Source organism: Arachis hypogaea, chromosome 5 (assembly GCF_003086295.3).
Source record: "Arachis hypogaea cultivar Tifrunner chromosome 5, arahy.Tifrunner.gnm2.J5K5, whole genome shotgun sequence".
NCBI classification, from domain to species: domain Eukaryota; kingdom Viridiplantae; phylum Streptophyta; class Magnoliopsida; order Fabales; family Fabaceae; genus Arachis; species Arachis hypogaea.
This window is the reverse complement of record NC_092040.1, coordinates 113,174,465-113,198,384: the sequence shown is the minus strand read 5'-3', so window position 1 is coordinate 113,198,384 and position 23,920 is coordinate 113,174,465. Positions and strand designations below refer to the sequence as shown.

The 23,920-nt window shown below is 28.3% G+C and overlaps 2 protein-coding genes across 2 annotated transcripts; both read right to left on the bottom strand.

Moving 5' to 3' along the window:
- Positions 1-111: 111 nt before the first annotated feature.
- On the bottom strand, positions 112-1,344 carry LOC112804028 (putative F-box protein At4g17565). Its single transcript, XM_025847466.1, has one exon. The coding sequence runs from the start codon at positions 1,342-1,344 to the stop codon at positions 112-114; it is 1,233 nt and encodes a 410-aa protein (XP_025703251.1).
- Positions 1,345-8,922: 7,578 nt separating this feature from the next.
- On the bottom strand, positions 8,923-15,557 carry LOC112804027 (cytokinin hydroxylase-like). The gene is made up of 4 exons (XM_029298762.2): positions 15,190-15,557; positions 14,709-14,938; positions 11,776-12,396; positions 8,923-9,370 (listed from the first exon to the last, which is right to left on the bottom strand). Exons 1-4 carry the CDS (start codon positions 15,470-15,472, stop codon positions 8,939-8,941), a joined length of 1,566 nt encoding a protein of 521 aa, XP_029154595.1. The 5' UTR covers positions 15,473-15,557; the 3' UTR covers positions 8,923-8,938.
- Between the last annotated feature and the right edge of the window lie 8,363 nt (positions 15,558-23,920).

The window sequence follows — 23,920 nt, the reverse complement described above, 5'->3', positions numbered from 1 at the left end:
GAATTGGAAGAACTAATATTCAAGGATATCTAACAAATAGTCTAAACAAATTAAAAGACTTGAAATATGAAAAGATTAAAGTACACTGACAAAAGCTTAAAGGAGTATGAATTAGGGTAACAACCAAACAGGAGGACAAAAGAACTTCACTTCTAACAATACTCTCTGGAAATTTCCATGGTCCAAGTCGAAGATGCCGATATCTTGAGGAACAGGATCGTAAAATGATGATTGCATCGCTGTTTGGTTATCTGTAAACCAAATCTGATTTCCTTTGCTTAGAAAAGGCACAGGAATTTGAACAGAAGAATTAAAGCCAATCACTAGTATATAGTTACCTAAATTATCTAATGTTGACCACTCTTTTCTGTTTCTTTTTAACTCATAGATATCAAATTTGTAAGTTTCAAAATCCCTGCGTATTGTCCTCAAGAAGGGATGGCGAAGATATCTTACCAACATCAATAAGCTTCCATTGGCGCACCCAATAAGACATTTAGGCTCGTGAGGGCCTATGGGAATTTCGGATGGAGGTCTGGTTTCATGGATTCCTCCCTTAAGCCCTGCTCTTATCTTTGTATCAAATTCATATAGCTGCCCGTCATTGTTTATGGCATATATCTTTTCTTGGAAAAATATTACGTCCTCAAACCTCTTATCTCTGGTTGGAAATTCTACCCATCTCATATTGCCAGGCTTGTAAAAGGCCAATCTCTGGTTAGGTCCGAATATCACCACCGCCATAAAATTTTCAATGTCATGCTCAGGAGATGAGTTTATAATAACCTTAAAAACTTGGAATCTATGTGTTCTATCTCTATCCAGGGTGATCCTAATGTCACGAAAATCCCACATTGTGTATTCATCCCCATGATTATCAGGCTGGTAATCAATTATAGTGGGTAAAGTTGAGACTGGAGGAAGATCCAAACTACGATTTGTAAATGGATTTAACATTTGTATAGTGCCATCAGATATGGATTGGACAATCACCCAACCATGACCAGAACCGCGGATGAACTTGTTGTAGGACTGCATCTCTGGCAGCATGATATGGTAAATATGTTTCTCTTCAAGGACGCAAGTATCAAGAGTTTCATCATCTGCAGCAGCTAATTGCATGAGATGATAAATCTCCTCGTCTTCGTAGGAATGATTCTTGACAGTTTCGTCAGGTAACAATAACCACGGAATTTTGTTTCCATTGGGAATCTTTGCAAGTTTCAAGCTCCACTCTTTGCAAACCAATCGAAGCTGGATGTAATCATCGTAGGCATGGAACCGTTTTGAAATTTCTTTCAACAAATCTTCGTCAATGTCTGCCCATCGATTAATCTCGTCCATGTCTCTGACTCGAGCTATGTTGAGTTACAAAGAGTCAGATCTGAAAAAAAAAAAAAAACAGTCAGAATTTGAAAATTCGTAGAAAATAAACGTCAATTCACTCTCACCAACAAATAAAACTACAAACACGAAAAAGGATTCATAACAATCGTCAGAACCAAACCCTAGAAAAAAGTCACTCTGTGCTGCACCAAAAAATCATAAGCATAATTCAACCAAATCATATGAAGCCATATAGGAAATTCAATGCAAAATTGTGGCAATGTTTTTATTTTGAATCAATAACAGCAAAATAAGAATTCACCAAAAGAATTAATAAATTAAACAATTGAATTTATAATTCAATTTTAGCAGAATTAATTCAATATGAACGGACTGAATTCAAATAAAAATTGAGAATATTAATATCTCAAAATTCAGCAGAATCATCAATAATACATCATATGCATTTTCAGAATAAATTTCAAATTTCTGAGGGGTAGAGGCCGGGAGATAGAATCAGAGAGAGATTAGAGACTTCACGCCGGCGAGGAGGGGAGAAGCAGCAACAGAGAGAGAAGGGAGAGAAGTGGGATGGTGGGTAGTGGCTATTCTTCGAAGAGAAGAGAAGATTAGAGTTTTCTGCTGGGTGTGAGTGTTATGCGCGGGGTTTTCTCACAACATTGATTTAAAATTTATATAGTACCAAATCACTTATTGAAGGTACCCGTCACTTTTTTTTTTTCTAGTCAGGTACCCAGGCCAAAAACTGGCCCAGACCCAAAGTAGAAAACCAAAACCCCAGGCCCCAACCCGACCGCAACCCCGACCCAAAATTCAAACATGCGATTCCCTCTTCATGCTGCGCTTGAGACCAACATCAACGCTCTTCAAATCTTTAACACAACGAATTATGAGCCATCGAAATATTCCATTTCTAAAAAATAAACCATTATTCCATGAGCCCAATGATTAACTGGGCCTCAATAACCATGCCCGGAAGCCTAAGCCATGCAGTTGTTACGATAGCCCGCTACAAGTCCCGTCAATTTACTCAACTAAATTTTGGCTGCAATTCTTTTCTTTTTTTTTTTTTTACCAAAAGATATGGAGACTCGAACCGGCCTCTTAATTGAGTATAAGAAGACTATACCAAAATCTCTTTTTTTTTTAAGTTTTTCAGTAATTAAAATTTAACATATATAATCGATTAAATCATGTTATTTTTGTCAAAATTAGGCTAGACAATTTGATTTAACCGAAAAAATGGTGAATCAAATCTTGAACTGGTCTAAATTGATATTATTTTTTTTTATAAAAAATGATGACTACAATACTTTTATTATAGAAAATGATTAAAATACTCTTATTATATATAAATATTAATTTTAAAAATTCTAAATCCTAATCCTACAATAAAAAAATAAAGAACTAAAATTTAAAATTTTCAAAATTAATATATATATAATAGAAGTATTTTAGTCATTTTCTATAATAGGGTATGTTAGTCATTTTCTATAAAAAATAATATTAATTTAGACTAGTTCAAGATTTGATTTATCATTTTTTTTGTTAAATAAATTTGTCTAGTCTAATTTTAACAAAAATAACACGATTTAATCGATTATATGTATTAAATTTTAATTATTAAAAAATATATTTATAACGTTTTCAACGTCTTTATCTGAGTGACTCCTTTTTTTAAGGCATAGAAGAAAAAGTATTTTATCTTTTCTTATTTTTTATCAATTATTTTAATACAAAAAATAATATATATAATATTTTTCAATTAAATTATCCACTCCCATAGTTATCCAACTTGCTACATGATGCCAAAGATGAGAGGTCAAATGAATGCTTATTAATTATTATTAATCTTCCAACAACAAATAAAAGAGATTAGTAGTTGACATACGAAAGGAACTCCCACGTGGAGCATGCAATAATATATACCCAAAATTCCATGAAGTTAATTAATTATTATTGAATCCATGTGATTTGTATATCTACATACAATAATTTCATGTAATAGCTAGGAATATGCTTTCATTAGTAAATATGCTTTATTATTATATGAATTTTATATGTTATGTCAATAATTTGTGTACAAAGATATGTATGTTCCACGCCCCAAACATAAAGGATGACCTTTAGTTTTTCTAATTGCGGCTTAATTGAGTTGAATCGTATTGCAAATTTTTTCCAAATGATAACTAAACATTCATCTCTTCTAAGTTGCGGGTTTAATTGAATTGAATCCTATTGCATTTTTTCCTAAATGATAACGTAAACATTCATCTCTTCTAAGTTCTAACTTCTAAGTGTTTGGAATAAATTAATTTTAATTTTAATAACCCAAATCATCTTTATTGAATCACCAAAAATATATCATAATGCGGAAGCGTACCTTTATTTGTAGAAATTAGAAATTGATGAAAAGACCCAGTCTTGTGGTTCTTTCGATCTTTCTCAACTAAAACCTTCTGCATCCCTAGGCGGCTGAATTGCAACTCTTTTGATGGGGAAAGAGCAACACCGAAACTCTGAAGGCCTATTTATATTTGAGTATGACACCCATTAAACTCTAAAACCCAAATAAAATAGTATATAAAGTCCAAAAGATAATATATCTAAAATCCAAAAAATAATTATTTAAGGAACAAAAGATAATATTTAGTTTTATTCTCATTTAATTCCAAATCAAAAGTAATAATGACTTATTCAATTTAGCATTTAAAACAATAAATAAAATCACAATTATATAAGTCATTTAATTTGAAATAGTATAATTTGTGATTGCAATTAATATATGTATTGCCCACAAACAAATTAGGAAATTAAAATAGGTGAGTTCTATCCAACCCCCTCTAAATCAACATGTAAATTACCTCTTGTGACGTGGCATGTTTTAATTGGATGTTTAGTTTTAATTTGAGTTAATTTAACTCAATAAAAGTTAATATCTTAATTAAAATAGGATAATTTTGTAATTAAATATTTTTTTAAGAGGGATGAATATATAATTTCTATAAACATTAAAAAGTAAAGTTATATTTTTATCATTGTTCAGAAATTCAATTCACCGTTAATTCTTCACCATTGCAGATCACCAATGGTCGTACTGTGTCAATATATTCTTCAATTTCAATTAGGAAACAGAAAGCAAGTGCAATGGTTTCAATTAAAGGACAATTTTGGGGGAATGACACTGATACTCCGTCATCTTCTTCCTGATGCTCAAACCATGCTGAAATTTTCTTCCTAAGGATCAACATTTGCAAGAAGTCTTCACGATCAGCCACAACATGCCTTTAATATAACATCATCAATTGAAAAGTAAGGATTTATTTTTTGGGAGCATGATTTGGGAAAGAAACAAAAATTGGATTTTTAATAGTTTAATAAATTATACCATTATCCACTTTGGGTTATAATTTAATTATCAATAGTTTAACTATAGTTAACATAACCACCAATTAAAGAGTGATATGTCACAAAGAGATAATATACATGTTATTATAAAAAGGGTAGAATAGAATTTACCATTAAAATAATTTCCCCGCACTAAGTTTCTACTTGCGGCACCTCATTTGTTGCGGCGTTCCTTCTTTTTGAATTTGCACTCTATCCCTTGCACTTAATTTTCCGTTTTGTCACTCACTAATGTAAATGAAGTTATAGATTTATTTATATTTAGATTTTAGAAAAGTTACACTGATTTTTAAATTTAAATCCTAAAATTAACTAATATTTACTAATTAAAAATTAATTTCACATAATTTTGAATTAAAGACTTTCCTTTCATTTAATTGCAATTAGAGAAAGGATTAAGAAAGAGAAAACAAGACCTTGAACATGGCGATGAAGAACCCATTGATCACTTTCGGTCATAACCAAACCCTCTCCAAAAATTGAGTATCTATCTTTTCTAAAAACATCTGGTTTCCCTCATGCCTTTGCTTCAACCTCTCTTGACATCTTCTTCAAGAATTCTGCATCCGCAATCTACAAAAATGGCTCCGTCCCAAGCCAGTATATGAACACTTTTCCTGTGCAACACATAATTAATCTCATACATTCATAACTCAATGTATTTCGTTCTAATTTTTGTTTAAATTTATTGAATTATTAGACTATATTTGATTTTTGTGATCCATAAAATATAAATTTAGAGAAAAAAAAACATGTGTCCCATCTATTCTTAAAAAATATGGTGAAAATTCATGTGCAATTATTTTCACGTGAAGTTAATTAATAGTTAATAGTTGTTCGTTAATAATTTAGTCAAATCTATCTGATTATTTAACGATTCTCAACTATCATGAAATAACAAATAAATTTTAAAATAACAAATGTTTTGAAATAAAAAAATTATTCTATATATTTACAAAAAAGTAGGTTAATGTCTATATATAGATGATGATTAGTTGATTACCATAAGAATTTTGCCATGAAGAATAATAAGGAGCAACTATAGAGTGTATATCATGAGAGAGATTAGAAGATGATGAAGAAATAGTTGTGGTAGTAATAATAATGTTGCTCTTCTTTCTTTTCATGTCTTTGATGTTTCCAAGAGGGAAACTTGGAGGTGGACCTTCAAAACCACATTTCTTAAGCTTATGAAGCTTTTTATTTGGTATAACCCACCAAACCAGTGTTATTAGTATCATTAGCATCAAGAAGAGACAAAGACCAATGAGAGCAACAAAAGATAACCCTAAAAACTTCATTATCTCTCTCTTTCCTTATGTGATGTTGCTTTTGGTTTAGATTTTGTTGGTGGAAATCTGATGCAATTTATTTGAGTATTTATAGAATGAGTTATGTATGTATTTGGGCAAGATATATATAGAGTCAAAGGTTCTATGCTTTTGACAATATAATAAAATAATAAACAAAACAAGTGTTTAGAAAATTGTGTGTGTTATTAGGAAAGAGAAGATAAAGTATTGCTAACTGGATCTTTTTCCGTGAAAAAAAATTGGATGGTGCTTAGTATTTAATTTCACTTTTTATTGCTTTTTTTTTTTTTTTTTGTCTCATTCATAGAATTAAAAATAAAAGATCACACTTTATTCTCTCAAGTGTTAAAAAAACTAGAGAGAATCAATTTCTCAAGAACATTAACTTTTCACATTATCCTTACACACCGACATTAATTAAATGCCAAATTACTTTATTTTATTATTATTATTATTATTATTATTATTATTATTATTATTATTATTATTATTATTATTATTATTATTATTATTAGTGAGAATAAAACAAATAGTACATATTTTAGTGTTTGAATATTTCAATAAAACTAAGTAATTTATTTAAGTTTACTTATTTTTCTTCCCAATAAAAAATATCAAGATGGTTTTATTTTGTAAAATTTCCTTAAATGTAGGCCTATATATCAATGGAAAACAATAAAACAAAGTAATTAATTTTAATGTGAAAAATATATTTCTTTTACCATTTTATTATCTGATATATTTATTTACGAATAAAACTTACAACTCCTAAATATTTAAAATACATGCATTAAATTAAATATTATGTTTTAAGATTATCAAAAAATTTCCTCAATATATATATATATATATATATATATATATATATATATATATAAAATACCCCTGCCGCCTAGTGGTGAATCATCAAATAATATTTGCTTGTCACACTGGTTATTATTAGTTCTTAATTTAATTTCAATCCTTTTTTAATTCATTGAGTATATACGGATTCATTATATAACAATACAGATTATATATTAGGGTATAGCTAGCTCTATTAGATGTTGACCGGCAAAATGAAACCACAAACACTCAAACAGGGAAATCATACGTACTAAAGTATACAAATTGAAGCAACATGGATTCCTTTGATTAATTAATTGCTCACCTCTTCCATAATAAAATAGTTAAAATAAACCATGGCATGTTATGTTGTTGTATATATGCATGTGAGAACTTACTATTTTATGCTAATGAAAACGTCAATAGTGACATATAAAGCCATTGATTAGTACACTAAAATAGCCTTTTTTTTTTTTTTGCGGTGGTTTTTTTTACTGTTTTTATAAGAAAAAAATTGAATGTGGTCAGTAGCATATATAGTGACAATTTTAAAAAACTATCGATAAAAGTGTTGCTAAATAGTTTGTGACAATTTTAAAGGCATCAAATTGTGAGAGATATGCAATAATTATTGGAGTGATTTTTTTTATTATATTTAGCGATGGTTTAAAATTATCGCTAAATTATTAGTTTTTGTTACATTTTTTACTATATTATTGAACGATAGTCGTCTTTAAACCATTACAATTTTTTAGAGTGTAATTTTAAATGTTTTAAATTGCTGTTAATATTATTCTCTATTATATTGATAAATTTTTTAATTTTAAACTAAATAAACTCATTTCTCAAATAAAACTTTTCTACATTTACATAATCAAATATATCTAACTATTATTCATCATATTCATAATTTATGCATCTAGAGAGAGTATCAAGATAATAAATTAAAGCACAAGTGAACTAAAAGCTTTATTACCTACATTAAAATATAGTCCCACCATATATATAGTGTTGATGAGTGAAATTAAAACAAATTAAACCCCAATAATGGAAAACTTTGCAGCATCCTGCTACAATCGAAATATTCAACTATAAGTCATCATGTCACTCAAAATATTTAACTCATCAGAATATTTCAAATGATGTAACTTTTATTTGTGAAGAGTGTGATGTACAATTATTTATCCTCTTTTTTATTTAAGAGTTCAATATTATCCAATTATATATAATATATATGGAGTAGCTAGTGCCGGAATATTTCTGTCTATGAGCTAGCTTCAACCCCTTTCTAGATCTATCATTATCATCTATCAAAATTAATTGTTTAACTATTAGTTTTATCGCTTTATTTTTTTGTTTTTACTAAATAAAATCCACATCCGCTCATCATCCTCCTAAATTATTGTATATAATTAATTACAAAGATATATTTTTTGTACAATAATACTAAGGAGACAATATCTAAAATTACCTTATATATAATATAATGTTCATATTTTTATACCTATAATATTTATAATTATATATTTATTTAATCATTTTCATTACTAGTGATTGAACTGGATATTATAAATATTTACTTTATTTTTATAATGTAGAAAGACAGACATACAAATTAAATAAAGTTACAAATTATATATATCGTTACAACATAAATAATAATTTGTAGCGATTATTTTCTATTTAGTGACGGTTTAATGGCATTTGACTACACAATTACCAAACTGCCTTAAAAACCGTCGCAAAATCATCTGATGGTTTCCAAAACCACCTCTAAATGGCTGCCACAATCTATCACTTGTGTGTTGTAGTGTATAGCACCACACTATATATACCACTTTCTATAGGAAGAAGCTAAAATAGTAACAATTGATGGAATAATTAACTAAACGGAAATGTTTGGTAACAAAAAAAAATCAGCCAAAAACAGCTATAACTTGCCTTATTTAGCATCCATTAATTGTTGCGATAATTAATTAATGCTAAATAAGACAAGTTCTATCTGTTTTTTTTTTTTTTTTTTGTCTACCTAGCATTACCCTTAACTAAATTAGGGTTTCAACTATTAGAGGAATTCCATGAGTGGGTCTAAGGGAGAGCATGATAGAAGGTTCATGTTGATAACTTGGTGAGAGTTTGAACCTAAACCTAGAGAGAAGTAGGGTTAACACAATCTTATACTCCATGAATGACAAGCTCCTACCAACACACATTCTCCCTCCAAATCCAAATGGCAAGTAACCCATCTTGTGGTTGCATCCACCATTGACATCATCCATGAACCTCTCTGGCTTAAACTCATTCACATCATCTCCCCATAGTGTTGGATCATGATGCATTCCCACAACATCAATCCATATGTTGGTTCCACTTGGCACTGTGAAATTATTATCAACTTTAATGTCCTCTCTTACTTGCCTTTGAACATTTGGTGCTGGTGGATAAAGCCTCACAGCTTCATTCATTACCCACTTCATCTGCATGGTATATACATAAGATCAATATCAATAATTCTAGAGAGATAAAATTATCTTATTTAACTTCACATTCATAAATTTATGTATATAATATATGGTAGAAACTCAGGTGCAGTCAACTTCACGTGAAACTTCATCTAACGGCTCCCAGATATCAACTTCACGTGAAGTCGACTTCACCTGAGTTTTCACCATAATATATTTATAATTATACATTTATTATTATATTTAATATTATTTAATTATTCTAGCCGTACGTCGTTAAAGAATGTGAAATAAGGTGAACAATAATTAAGAAATACAAAATAATATAATTTTAAATTGTGTTTTACTGATTTTTAATTATCTTCTAAATATTTTTGGTTCAATAAATATGCATGTAATAATAAATATATCTTAATATGTATGTTGGGATAAATTAAAGAAGCAATTAGATAACAATGTAAAAAAAAAATTGATATGATGAATAATCATGCATGCAGGATAATTTTTTATAGTGGATATATATAGTTTTTATTCAGATTATTTTGTAGTTTATTGTAATATTTTTATTCATCCGTGCTTGGAAATTAATGTCTTATTTATTAATATTATTCTTGAAACGTTAATTAAGACGGGATATTATCAAAGAACACCTAAAAAGAAACAAAGGAAGAATAAAAAATAGGCTTACTAATCTATATGAAAACTATATATAAACAAAGGATAATTTTCCAAATGTTTTTTTATCCATAATTCTTCAATTTAATTAGTTATGTAAAGTCAAATTCAAATATATTATTTTTCATGCTTGCATTATCATGTTTTCTGAAATTGTTCGTGTTTATATTAAGTCGGTTAACAACATTTTTAATTTTATCATCCCATGTCTGCCTTTTATTCAGCAATGAGCACCAAAACACAAACAAAAAGAATTAAGAAAGCGAAGTTGATTTTCAAAGTCAATTGGTTGACCAAGTCTCTCAAAATTGTTATACCTTGTTTGTTTCACGTTAGTAAAGTACAATATAGGAGTAACCCAGAAAGTGGTGAACTAGTTTTCTCTGTTTTTTTAAACATTATTAAAATTATTATTTATAGTATATTAACATATTATAATTTATCTTTTTATTTATTAAATATGTATAAAAATAATAAATATTTTTATAAAAATCTATATGATAGAAGATATTTTAAGAATAAAAATATATATAAATTATATTAAAAATAAAAACAAAAATTGTATATATTTTTAGAACATACGACACTCTAATAGATTTGCATAGGGTCACACAAGACACGAGCTTAAATATAATAAGGCCATGTTGAGAAAAATTGTGGGGCCTTAATAAGTTTTGAATCCATTATTCTTTAAATAATTAGTTTGTCGGGGACTGTATGTGTACCAATACCAGGTGTTATTAAGGTTCATTGAAGTGTGAACTTTGACCTAGTCAAATTACTTAAAAAAGTGCTTCACGTTATTTGAATGTGAATAACTATTAATTAAAAAAAATTCTAAAATTTGATATTTGTTATTTTTAATTAAAAAAATAAATTAAATTTTAATACAACGCAAAAATGAATTTGTGTATTATTCACGTTCTTCAAGTAGTCTAAAAATAACATATCAAATATATTATTATTTATATATTTTAATTTAATTTTAAATTTAAAAAAATATAATTCAGGACAGCACATAGATGTTTTTAAGATTTTTTGTTGAAATTAAAGAAAAAAAAATAATTTTAACCAATTGATTAAAATAAGACGAAATAAAATGTTAAAAATAAAATTATTAAAAATTAATCCAAGCCTTAAAAGCTAAAACATACTTTACCTTTGTGGGATTTATTTTATTTTGTCAAATTATATTTCTTTTATATTGGCCTAGAAGAATAAAAGAATATATATTAAGGAAGCGAGAGTAATTTTAACAGTTAATGTTTTAGTAATTTTAACAATTAATTTTAATTATATATATAATTGAAATCGACTACTAAAATTATTAAAATAATACTATTATTTCTTAAATATTTAATTAAAACTTTTTTCATATTATCATACAAGATTTAAGTCCAGTTTGGATAAACAGCTTAATTAAGTTACTTTTGAAGAAATAACTTAAACAATAAATGCTTATATTAAAAATAGCTTATAAATAAGTTATTTGTGTTTGGTTTTTTAGTTCTAAAAGTATTTATTTTAAGAGAAAAGTGATAAAAAACTTTTTATTATGAGAGAAGTCATTTTTTTTAACTTCTCCTTAAGCACCAAAATAGCTTTTTAGAAAGTTACAATTTTATTTTGAAAATTGTACCAGACATTAATACTATACCTTTTCATAAATTAAAAGTTAAAAAAAAATCACTTATACACCTATCCAAACGGAGCTTATTGATGAAGCGAGAGTAAGAGTATATTACCTTTTTCAAGCCAGAAAGGGCATTAGTGTCAATCTCTCTATCATCACCCACCACTTCTCTAATCTCATCTCTTAATTGGATTTGCCAATCTTCATGAACAGCTAATAAAAACAAAGTCCAAGAAATAGCCAATGCCGTTGTTTCATGGCCAGCAAAAAAGAAAGTCTTGCACTCATCCACAAGTTGTCTTGTGCTCAATGTCTTCCCTAATTTCCCATCTACTTTTCTATTGGCTTCAAGCAACAACCCTAATAAATCTTCTTTTTTATCCTTTTCTTTGTTGTTTGAATCCTTTCGGTTAGTTATGACATGCAACAAGAGCTTGTCAATCTCCTTCCCTAGTTTCCTTGCTTCTAGGGTTTTCTTTGTGTTGAACCATTTGCCAAATGGGACACCAACATACCTTGTTGTCTTGAAAAGTATCATTTGTAATTCTCTTAGCTTTTCACATATTTCTCTTGCTTTTTGGTCTTTCATGCCAAAGCTTGTTGTTGCTATTATCTCTCCTGCCGTCGCTATGATCTCCTTCTCGACGTCGATTTCGCGGTTGCCGGAGTTAATTTGGGTAATCCATCTCTCCATCATTTGCTCTGTGGACTCCTTCATCATGCTTGCCATTGCCTAATATATAATATCACATTATATAAGATATGTTAGTTTCCATTATATAACATTCTTAATTAACCCTTATGGTATAAAAAGGAATAAATGACCATTTGTACCCATAAAAGATGAAAATGCTGACATATGTACCTACACTAAATCGAAATTAAACTTGTATCTACGCAAGATGTTGTCTTCCGTATGACAAAAATATCCTGTCTTTAGAGGGTTGGAGTGCCACGTAGGGTACTTTTGTCACACGGAGGACATTTTGCGTGGGTACAAGTTTAGGTTCAATCTAGTGTGGATACATATGTCAGTGTTTTCATCATTTATGAATACAAATGATCATTTATTCTAAAAAAAATCATGCCTAAGAGAATAAATATATATATTAGGTCATTCTAGTATGACTATATTATGGTAATTATGGTGTTTTTAAAAGTGTCGTTAAAGTTAAAATAATTTTTTTTATTGTTAAATAATATTTTTATAAAAGTATTATTTAAAAAAAATGTTACTAAAATATAAAAAAAAGTGTAATTTTAATTTTAACAACACTTATATAATATAATCACCGTAATTACCATAGCATAATTATACTAGAATTCATCATATATATATTAGTCCTATTAGTATTTTAGAACAATTGATATCAATCTATCCCTGAAAAGTAGTTTTGTTGACATCAATTTAAATCTAATATATTTGAATTTAACATCAATTTCATACTTTAATTTTGTCAAATAATAATTAACAATTTTCATAAGATTATCCTACTTATTATAGCTTGATACGTTAATTAGGACATCTATGTTGATTATTTTCTTCCTTAATCCATAAAGGATTGGAAAACAATTCTAAATTCAAATTGAAATTTAGTATGTGGTTGGAAAACAGTATTAACTTAAAAACAAAATTTTCTCATTCAGACCTTATTAATTTAAATTTTATATAGATGAGTTATCATGATCCGACATTCCCTTCTTGCATCTTTTGACAAAAATAAAGTTAGGAAGCAACTATGATCATCAACATAGGAAATCATTATTGAATGTTAAAAACAAGATTGTCCACTAATTGATGTTCATGATGAATATATAACAATAATGTTTGAGACAATAAAAAAAAACCAGTTTAAATAATTTAAAATTATTTTATTTAATATTTATTAATTACTATTAAAATAAATATATAATTTTAAATATAATAAATATGTAATTATAAATATTATATATATAAAATTATAAATATTAAATTAAATATAATAATTTTAGTTATTGTCTTTTTATACAGCAAAATAAAACTACGAAGAAAAAAAAAAAAAAAACCCTATAATCCTGCTTGATCGATGCTTGTGTCACTCATGATATCATCAATGAAGATACTTTACTTTTATTTATTGTAATATTCAATTAGACAGGGATAATTATTTTCGATTAATCAACTCTTCATGGAGTTTTATGGTGGGTCATGTATAGAAACTTTCTACAAAGTGCTTCAATTTAGAGGGAAAGGAGTTGATAAATTTGAACCCCCAATAAGACTATATTTCCATATTTAGTATCTAAAAACCATGTATTCTTTTTAGATCACATAGCCACAAACCATTATTTAAAAATATATGCATGCTTTCAAAATTCACCATAATGAATCATGATGCCTTGTGTAGACAAATTTTAATTTGCTAGGTTGCCACAATGGTCAAAAACATTATTATTTACGGTTTAGCTTTTAGATGGAGTCTAAAACAATGATCCGTTCAAGATGTCTTTCTTAATAATAATATATCAACCTAAAAAAACGTAATTATAGATTGTCATACCTCTAAGAAAGTATTTGTTTTAAGTTAGATATGAGAGTTAGACCGTAATATTATTACGAAGAAAATTTTTCTAGATAAATACATACAAAAATATTATGTGTACATAAAAAATTAATTACCAAATCAATTATTATATATTTGTGTATAATATATAGATACTTTTTAATTTATTTTTAATGTGTATTTTATATTTTAATATATATTTATATAAATAACTGATTTGATGAGTAATTTTTTTTATGTACGCATAATATAATTATAGTACATAATATATAAATAGTAATGTTATGGAGTTAGCATATTTTATAATTTATAGTTATCAATTAGCTATATCATTAATTAGTATTTTTAATAGTGTGAGATTATATCTAATAATATGAGATTACATATTTTTTCTGTTAATTAAATGCTAGTTAAATTTTAATAAAATTGCTGGCTTTTTTAACTTTTTCGTATCTAAATTCTTAGGTATAGCTAGAGAGTTAGAGAAGAATAGGAAGCAAACCTTCAAGTTAATGGGAGAGAATGAAGGGGCCACAACATGGCGGTGATGAAACCATTCATTTCCTTCAACCATAACTAAGCCATTCCCAAACATGGGTTTTCTATCATTTTTAAAAACATTCGGTTTTCCCCATTTTTTTGCTACAACTTCTGAGGACATTTTCTTCAAGAACTCAGGCTCCGCAATGTACAAAAATGGTTCTGTACCCAGCCAATAGATAAACACCTTCCCTGTCAAATTAAAACAACAAAACATGAATATTATTATTCTTGCATGCAATTAGGGTTAGTTCTACGTAAAAGAAAAACAAATTAGGTTAACATGTACTATAATCTAGCTCTTAAGTAAGAGATTATCATATTATTTGGTGTGACCTATAAAACTTATGTCTTTAATTTGTGTCCATAAAATTGATGGAATAATTAATAATATAAGTTAAATAAGATAAATCATATATAATCTAGGAAGCTTAATTACTTACCATGAGAATTTTGCCACCGAGAAAAGTAGGGGAACACGGTGGCGTGTATATCATGGGTGGTGGTGGTGGTTGATGAGTTTAAAGTAGAAGAAGAACTGAGTGTATTATTAGTGTTCTTCTTTTTAATCTCTTGAATGTTTCCAAGTGGGAAACTTGGGGGTGGCCCTCCAAACCCACATGTTTTGAGTTTTTGATGTGTTTTGAAGGGTGAAACCCACCATGAAAAGCTTAATTTCAAGATTGCCAAGGCAAGTGCACCATATAGTACCACTAAAATCTCCATAATCTTTGATCTCTCTTATAGGTTATTTGAATTTGTATAAATATTCTCTTCTATGTCTCTTTAATTTAATAAAGATTCTAAAGAGTGTATGTATGTGTTGGTTATTTGAGAAATTAATGGGGGTAGTATTTATAGGGCAACATGAGGGTTAGACATATAGAAATAAAGAATACGTGGCTTTTAATTTAATTTGACTATGACTTAAGAAGAGAAGAGTGCGGCTATGTTTGAATGTTTTCGATGTTGCTCTATTAAACCTTTTTGGACTCATAATCGTTGTGTTTCTCAATCTTTTCGTTTTTGATTTGGACAGTCCTAATTTCCACTTTCCCATTGGTTTTTAATTTGGTCGGAATAATATCATTCAAACATACATACCACATCTATTTTTATTTCTTTTTTTATTTTTCTTATCTTAATTATTTTATGGAAAAGTATAGGAAACAATAAAAATATTAAATAATGTAAACAATAGATATATCGGATGTTTATTTTATTAGTATATGAATGGTTATTTTAATATTAAAATTTAGAAGGTTAAATTGGAGGTATAGTGTATTTTCATTTGATTGGTCGTTGTTCATATTGTTCAACAAAGTCATTGTCCCCTAGCATTCCTCTTATTTTATTTCTAGATCGTAGAATTATTTGTGTGTTTTTTTATACCCAAAATTTATGAAGATAGATACACTTTTCTGCATCGAATTAATATCACCTTTCTTCTTCTCTACTTTTGTTACCACTACAAGAATATTGGCCGATTAGCTACCACAAAAAGAATCATAAAATCATCGCTAATCTAATACAAAATATAATTTGGGACGGATTAACTACCGCGTAGCAACTAATGCTTTCCTCGCTAATTACAAGTCGCAGATCAGTGAGGCAAACAGAACAGTCGCTAATTCATCGGAAAGTTTTTTAGCTACCGAATAGATAGTCGCAAATCCATCACTAAAGTAAAAGCTAATTCCATAGAAGAAATAGACTAAACGATAGTCGCTAATTAGCGACAAACTCTACTGCAGCAGACTCATTACTAAATGCAAGCTAACTTCGTAGACAAAATGGAATGCTTAGTTGACGCTAATTAGCGAGAAATTTTTTCAAACCTAAATTGTCGTAAGTTATCCGCTAATATGATCGTAAATCTGTCACATTTTTTAGCAAATCTATAGCTAATCTTTGAAAATCCTTAATCAAATTTGTAAAAAATTTGTCGCTAAACAATAGCTATTTTAAACGAAAAAGTAGAGTTATTATGTAGTCGCTAACTTGCTAGGAAATAATATGTAATATAATCAATTATTTATAATACTATCACAAAATATCATCATAATTTCCTTTTAAACTAGTAACAAATCGATAGATATCTCATAAACTAGCTTATATTATATTTATCATAAAATTATTTATATATCCCAAAATTTAATTTTAAATTGTTAATTAAAAAGATATAATAAATGGTCACCATTTATTGAATCGTTTTTGGTTTCTTTATGATGAAAGTATTTCTTTTTAGGTAACAATGATTAAACTATTATGATTTTTTAATTATACAAATTCTGATACTTTATCATAAAATTACTTATTTAAAAATTTAAATAATTAAATAAAAATATATAAATAGCTATATATCAAACAATATTAATTAAATAGTTAACATGATGATATGTAACTTATAAACGCAATTTTGCGAGAAATGTATATTAGGGGGTTTTAAGTTTCTTTTCATATTTTTTACTCTTAATTAACAGTGATTTTTAGTTTGAAATTACAGGAATTACAGAATTTTTTCAAATTAAAATCCTAGTTCTTCAAAATTTTAGTCCTCCTATATATATTCATATATACTAGCAATTTCATAAGAATCACATCAACCAGACAATAACACACAAAACTGCATCAATTTTTTAAACCGTCGCAATACATTTTACAAAGGTTAAAAACCGCAACAAATTTAAAAAAAAAATGCCAATAAACTGTGCCTTTTGCAGTGTACATTCAAGACGGTAATACAACCCTATGTGTGCTTGGATTTTGATGTACTTTGGCACCGAGTTCTATTGCAAGGCAACTTTACATTTGCAGTTTCTGGGATATCTTTAGATAGACTATTAACTCCTGCCCCATAGGGTTCAGGTCTATTGGGGTTGACATGATCCGAATCATTGCAAGCTCTCAAGGATGAAAAACCCAACTCCACATAACCTGGCATTTGATTCATACACAAATTCATATTCTAGTCTCTTAAGAGCTTCATTAAAGTAAAGAAAGAAAATAAGCATACTTTAGAGATAAATAAAAACAATTTAACAAGGAAAATAACAGCACCAACAAATTAAGATAACCATCAGCAAATCATTGTTACCAGGAGGTGCATTCCCAGAGAACGTATTGTTGTGAACATCCAGAACTTGCAATGAAGTAACATCAGCTAGTCTAGAAGGAATGGAACCAAATAGCTGATTAGAGCTCAAATCTAGTCTCATCAACATTCCCAAATCACCAAGACTAGCAGGGATTGCACCCGTTAACTCGTTCGATTGCAAAGCAAGAATACTAAGCTTTTTCAAATCACCAAGCTGTGTAGGTATGCTTCCTGTCAACTGATTGTAACAAAGCTGCAAAACTACAAAGCAGAAAAAACATATGCAAGATAAGCACACTCCCAAGCTTGAATCACCAACAGAGAGCTATTCACATCTAAAAAAAACAGCAGGAAACATAATTTTTTTATTCCAAGAAAAAGCTTGTAAGACTCAACAACAGAGTTGAAGGGGATTGTTTCCCATATCAATATCACAATATGTTTAATTTTTTGTGTACATTAGCAAAATGCAGGAAATTTTTTTTTGGGTGTCTGAGAAAACAATGAAACACGCTAAAGAGCTAAGCTATCCCTCACAACAAAATTGAGGAAAAAAATATGGCGAATAAAGGATTTATTTTAACGGTTTAAATAGTAATAATTTTGTTCTCTATTCATGGTCAAATTCATATTTATGTTTAGGCAGAAACAAGAACTTATTTGTTGCAAATAGAATAATGATAAAAATAATATACAAAAAGATAGATAGATACAGAGACTTACAGAGTCATTAGTAAGAGAGTTGTGATTAGTTGGTCCTTGAGTTCCCATGACTAATCAGAATAATGATAAAAAACCCACAAAATATCCAACAAATTTTTATTTAAATCTGGAAAATCAATGACATTATAAACATACAAATTGAAACAGCACTGTAGATAGGAGATTATTGTGTTGGTGGGCGTCAGTCACGGAGAGCAGAATCGCAACAAGCCCAGTGGTGCGCAGGGGGAGGCCGTCGGGCAGCAAACGGTGGCGAACTTCAACGGCCGTGCTAACGATAGTCGGGGTCGCTGTATCTTGGTGGAGGAAAACATGAGGAAGGACGCACCCGCTGGAGCGCAATTGAGGAGGGCGACGCGAGGGGAACTTGGTGCGGTGGATGATGGCAGCATGAGGGAGGAAGAGGGGACACCGGTGCTGAAAGAAAAGAAGAAGAAGAGCGGCGATGAGAGAAAATTAGAATTAGGATTGCCGTCTGTGTTGAGGTCAGTGAGGAGAATCCTAATTTCGTTTAAATTTTAAATAAGAAACAATTAATTAGTTACCCATAATTTAATTTTAATTTCAATTAAATCCCCATTGTATACATTGTATAATATGAATATTGGCTCCTCATACTTTTCCATAATAGAATCAGAGCAACAACAAAAACAAAACCAGAAGCAGAAGCAAAAACAAAAGCAGGCAGAAGCAGAAACAGCCAAAGCATCAACAACAACAATGGAATAAAAGTAATAAACAGAAACAACTAAAAGCATCAACAACAACAACAACAACAACAGAATCTTTTAAATCTGAAAAATTAAAGAAAAAAAGAAAAAAAATTTGAAACAAAGGGGAAGGGTTGCGGCGGTGATAGGGTTGGAGGGGCTGCGGCGGTGAACGGCGATGCGATATTGGCGGGCTGCAAATCGCCATGAGGAGGGCGCTGTGGTGGTCGGCGGCGCTGTGGAGGGCTTCATTCCTCTCTTCTCTTTCTCTCTCCCTTTGCCTCTCTCCTCTCTTGTCGTTAGTGTATGTGCTGAGGAAGAAAGGAGCAGCGACCTTTCCCCTTCCCCCTCTTCTCTGGAACAACACCCCCCTCCCCGGATTCTCTTTCTCCCCCTCGTTCCTTTCTTTTTTTTTTTCTTTTATAATTTTTTTATTTAGGAATAATTTGGTAATAAAAATAAAAAATTTGGTAAAAAAGACGATTTTAAAACAAATTGAAATTTTTGGGACTATTTTGTAGTAAATAAAGGCTAGTGACAAAATAAATTTTCGACCTTTACGTTAGGACCAAAATCGTACTTAACCCTAAAAATTAAAATTCAACTAATATTTTACGGGAATTAATAAAAACTTGTCATCCTATTTCCATAAATATATAGCCAACACACAGGCACAGCACACACATACATATATAATCAATTCATATGAGCAAAGATCGTAAATCGCCATAAATAAATTTACTATTTAATAGCAGTTGTACGAGTGGTTATTGAAAATTGATGCAAATCTATTTTGTCACACCTTAAAGTGTGACACTCTATCAAACATCACTGAATTACTTAATTGATAGATTAAAACCGTCACAAAATCTTTTAAAAATTGCCATTATCAACTGTTAATAGTATAGTTTTCAATTCTCACTATATTCTTATACTTTAAGATACTCTGCCTAAGATTTAGGGAGGATAGCACTATTGAAATTTATAGGTATCAATTTTGTTTCTATTTGTTCGAAACGAATTTTTAGCGAGTAAAACGAAGTTGAATTTAGGTAATACCCACTTTTTATATATATATAAAATTAATAATATTATATTTTTTAATTTTTATTTTAATTAATGTTATATATATAACATGGTTATATAAATTATTAAAATTTAATAGTATAGAGACGTATACCTGCAAGAATAAGTTAAAATTTATTTTTTACCACTCACATATAAAAGTAAGATGAATTTTATAGAAATTATTATACGACGGAATAAAATTGGGTAAGGCATAATCCACCCTATTATCAACGGAGGCCAGATAAAGAGGAAACAAAAAATTTGAAGAATTTTTTTTTTTTTAGGCGGCTCATTAATAACTATCAGTTTATAAAATAACAATTTCCCCCTTTTTTTTTTTTTTTTTTTTTTTTTTTTTTTGTAAAGACAGTGTAAATCTGTAATAATTTGAAAAGGCATGAACGGCAGTAATTCACTTTATTTGTTGTGGGACATCGCAATTCATTCATTCAATCAATCACATATATCATAATATATATTTTATAGTCCATTATTGGAGTACACTTTTGAAGCACTCACCATCACAAAATAAAGCAATCCATGCAGATTGCAATAAGCTTTCTCAAGTATATATGAACAATGATATTATTATTTATTAGTATTTTTTCCCTTCATATACGCTGCTACAAAGACTATTAGTGGTTTATTTACTACTCATCATCAAGGGATTAGATTATGAACTAGTCATGAATAAACTACTATTTCAGTTTCTAAAACATTTAATTTTTAATAAAAAATTTTGAAAAAAAAAATGTCATTTTAGTTTTCTAATTAGAGTCATCTGATTAATACATAATTCTTTTAATATTTTTATAATTAATGAATGGTTTATATATTTGATTCAATTTTTTGTGAAAATATTTGTATTATTATTCAGAACATAAATAAAAAAGGACAAATTTTCATATGTATGTAGATCCCTTTTTCAATTTTTTAAAATGCTTTTGCTCTTCGCATAAAAAATGTATTTAAATTTATTAGACTCTCTAGTCTCTTCTTCTATAATTTAATTTAAAAAAAAAAGTGATTTCATAACAAATTCTTAAACTTTAAATTTAAGTTCCTATGTTAAGTATCCTGAAATTTAGCCCATTTTATTGTCCCAACAATTAAATTGTGTATTTAAAATTTAAATTTGAATATGGCAATTAGTTTAGAATACCATATTTAATCTTCTTAATTAAACCTTAGAAGAGAGATTCAACCCAATTCAATTATAGTTTCTATCTTGTTAACTAGTTTATTATTATTATTATTATTATTATTATTATTATTATTATTATTATTATTATTATTATTATTATTATTATTATTATTATTATTATTATTATTATTATTATTATGGACTTTCTCTAACTATTTGAACTTGAATTCTTAAACGCAACAAATAGATGAGACTGTATTCTGCTAAGTGCTAGTATTAGAAAAATAAATACAGAGAAATTCATGGTAATTTGGTACCTTGACACTTGACAAACATATGGTGACGGCATTTCATCACTTAGTTGAGTGCAAAGTGCACCAAATATGTTTATATTATTTTTTCTAAAGAAATTTGTATTTGGTAACGGAATATATATTTTTTTTTTGGTTGTCCACGGTATCTCCCAACCCGACAGGCCAAGGACTAATCCGTCGCGGATCGGAGCTTCATTTAAGGATTTGCCGCTGGCCAATGAGTTGCGGCATGCATAAGACGGAATTCGAATTCCCGACACTTGCTTAAGCGGACGAGTGAGCTGACCACTCGACCAACCCAAGTTGGTTTTTTGGTAACGGAATATGTTTAATAATAATGCAGTAGAAAAGTCAAATTTTGATCAAACTATTGTATGTAGTAATTAATTTTCTAGATACAAAGAATAACATGAAACCGATCTCAGATTACTTATCAAGATCGAATCATAATTGATATATGTGTGTTTTTATTCAACATACTCACATGATGAAAATGTTGACATTAAAATTAAATGCCAATTGTTTAATTAAGCTTTAAAGGTAAAGTTATCAGTAGTGTGGTCATACCACCATCCTAGTTTAATTTGAAGTTTCTAAAGAAAATGGTGGCTCATGAAATATATATATATATATATATATATATATATATATATATATATATATATATATATATATATATATAATGTGATGTGATGTGAAGTTATATATGAGCCCTAGCTCTTTTACTCTATTATTGTTGTTTGATTATCTTGAAACAAATTAATGCCAATTTGTCTTTCTTTCCCACTTTAATTAACTTATTATTCATTTCCCTTATTTTTCCTTTATTCCTTTAAAATACAAAATATACTTTTATAAACTCTACTACATACCGTTCAAGGAGAAGTAAGAACATAGATGGTGTTTTTTCTTATTAAAAAAAAAAAGAAAAGAAAAGAACATGTATATGTTATATAGAATAATTCACATGGTATGAATATATAGTATTCTTTAATTACTATACTATGAATAATTGTTTGTTGATAATAAATATTTAGTCCAATGATATTATTTGTCATTTTAAAATTTTATTATAATATCAATAATTTTTATTATTTATATTTTATTTAGTCTTATTAATACAATTATGATATTTTTATCCAAATATTATAATATTTTTCTAGAATTGTATAATATTAAAAATTCTTTTAAAAGACCGTTTTTCATGAATCGGAAGAGTATAATTTTAATATATTAATTTTATTTGGAAAAAAAATTATGAAATTAATTTTTCTCAACTAATTAACATCCGCTGTTCTTATCTTTCTTCCTCTCTCCTTTTCTTGTTTCTCTCTTGTTACTAGCTGGAAAAATTTATTTAAATTCTTTGTTCAAGAAAAATTGGATTCATTTTTCATTTTAGTTAAACTAAATCACTACTTAACTAATTAATGATGTCTGTTGGCACTATTAGAGACATTTTGTTCTGTCTTTAAACATTGGGGTCGGGGCAAGGTTGTCATTTGAGACATAATTGTCGGATATGTACACTCTTCAAAAGCCATAATTATTAGTAAGATGGGAGGACATATAATATCATGCCGCGATGTGTTCTTATTAAGATAGTAGGTGACTACTATACATATAAAATGAATTTATTCATGCAAAAATAATAATTAAAAATTATTAAATAGTTCGATATTTTTTACTAAATAGCTTAACATATATAATATATGCATGTGAATATCTTATTATTATCTTTATATATAATAAATAACATTTTTCAATTGTTTATTTTTTTTATTTTTTCGCGATAATTTTAACTGTCATTAAATTGTTTTTGCTATGTTAAAAAAGCGTCGCTAATTTCAGCGACGTTAATGGACATATAATAACGGTTTTGGACAATCATTGATAAAATTGGTGTACGTTAATTTTTTTTTTTTTTGTAATGGTTATGGAAGTATAAAATAATAATTTCTGATTTGTAACATACTTCAACACTAAGAAAATAAATTACAATAACTTTAACACAACAAACGGTAAGGAACAACAGATAAAAAACAGAAAAAAAAATATATAGTAGAAGAACAATTAAATACTTATTATGGGTGTTTAGTGTTTGGGTTAGAAGAGAAG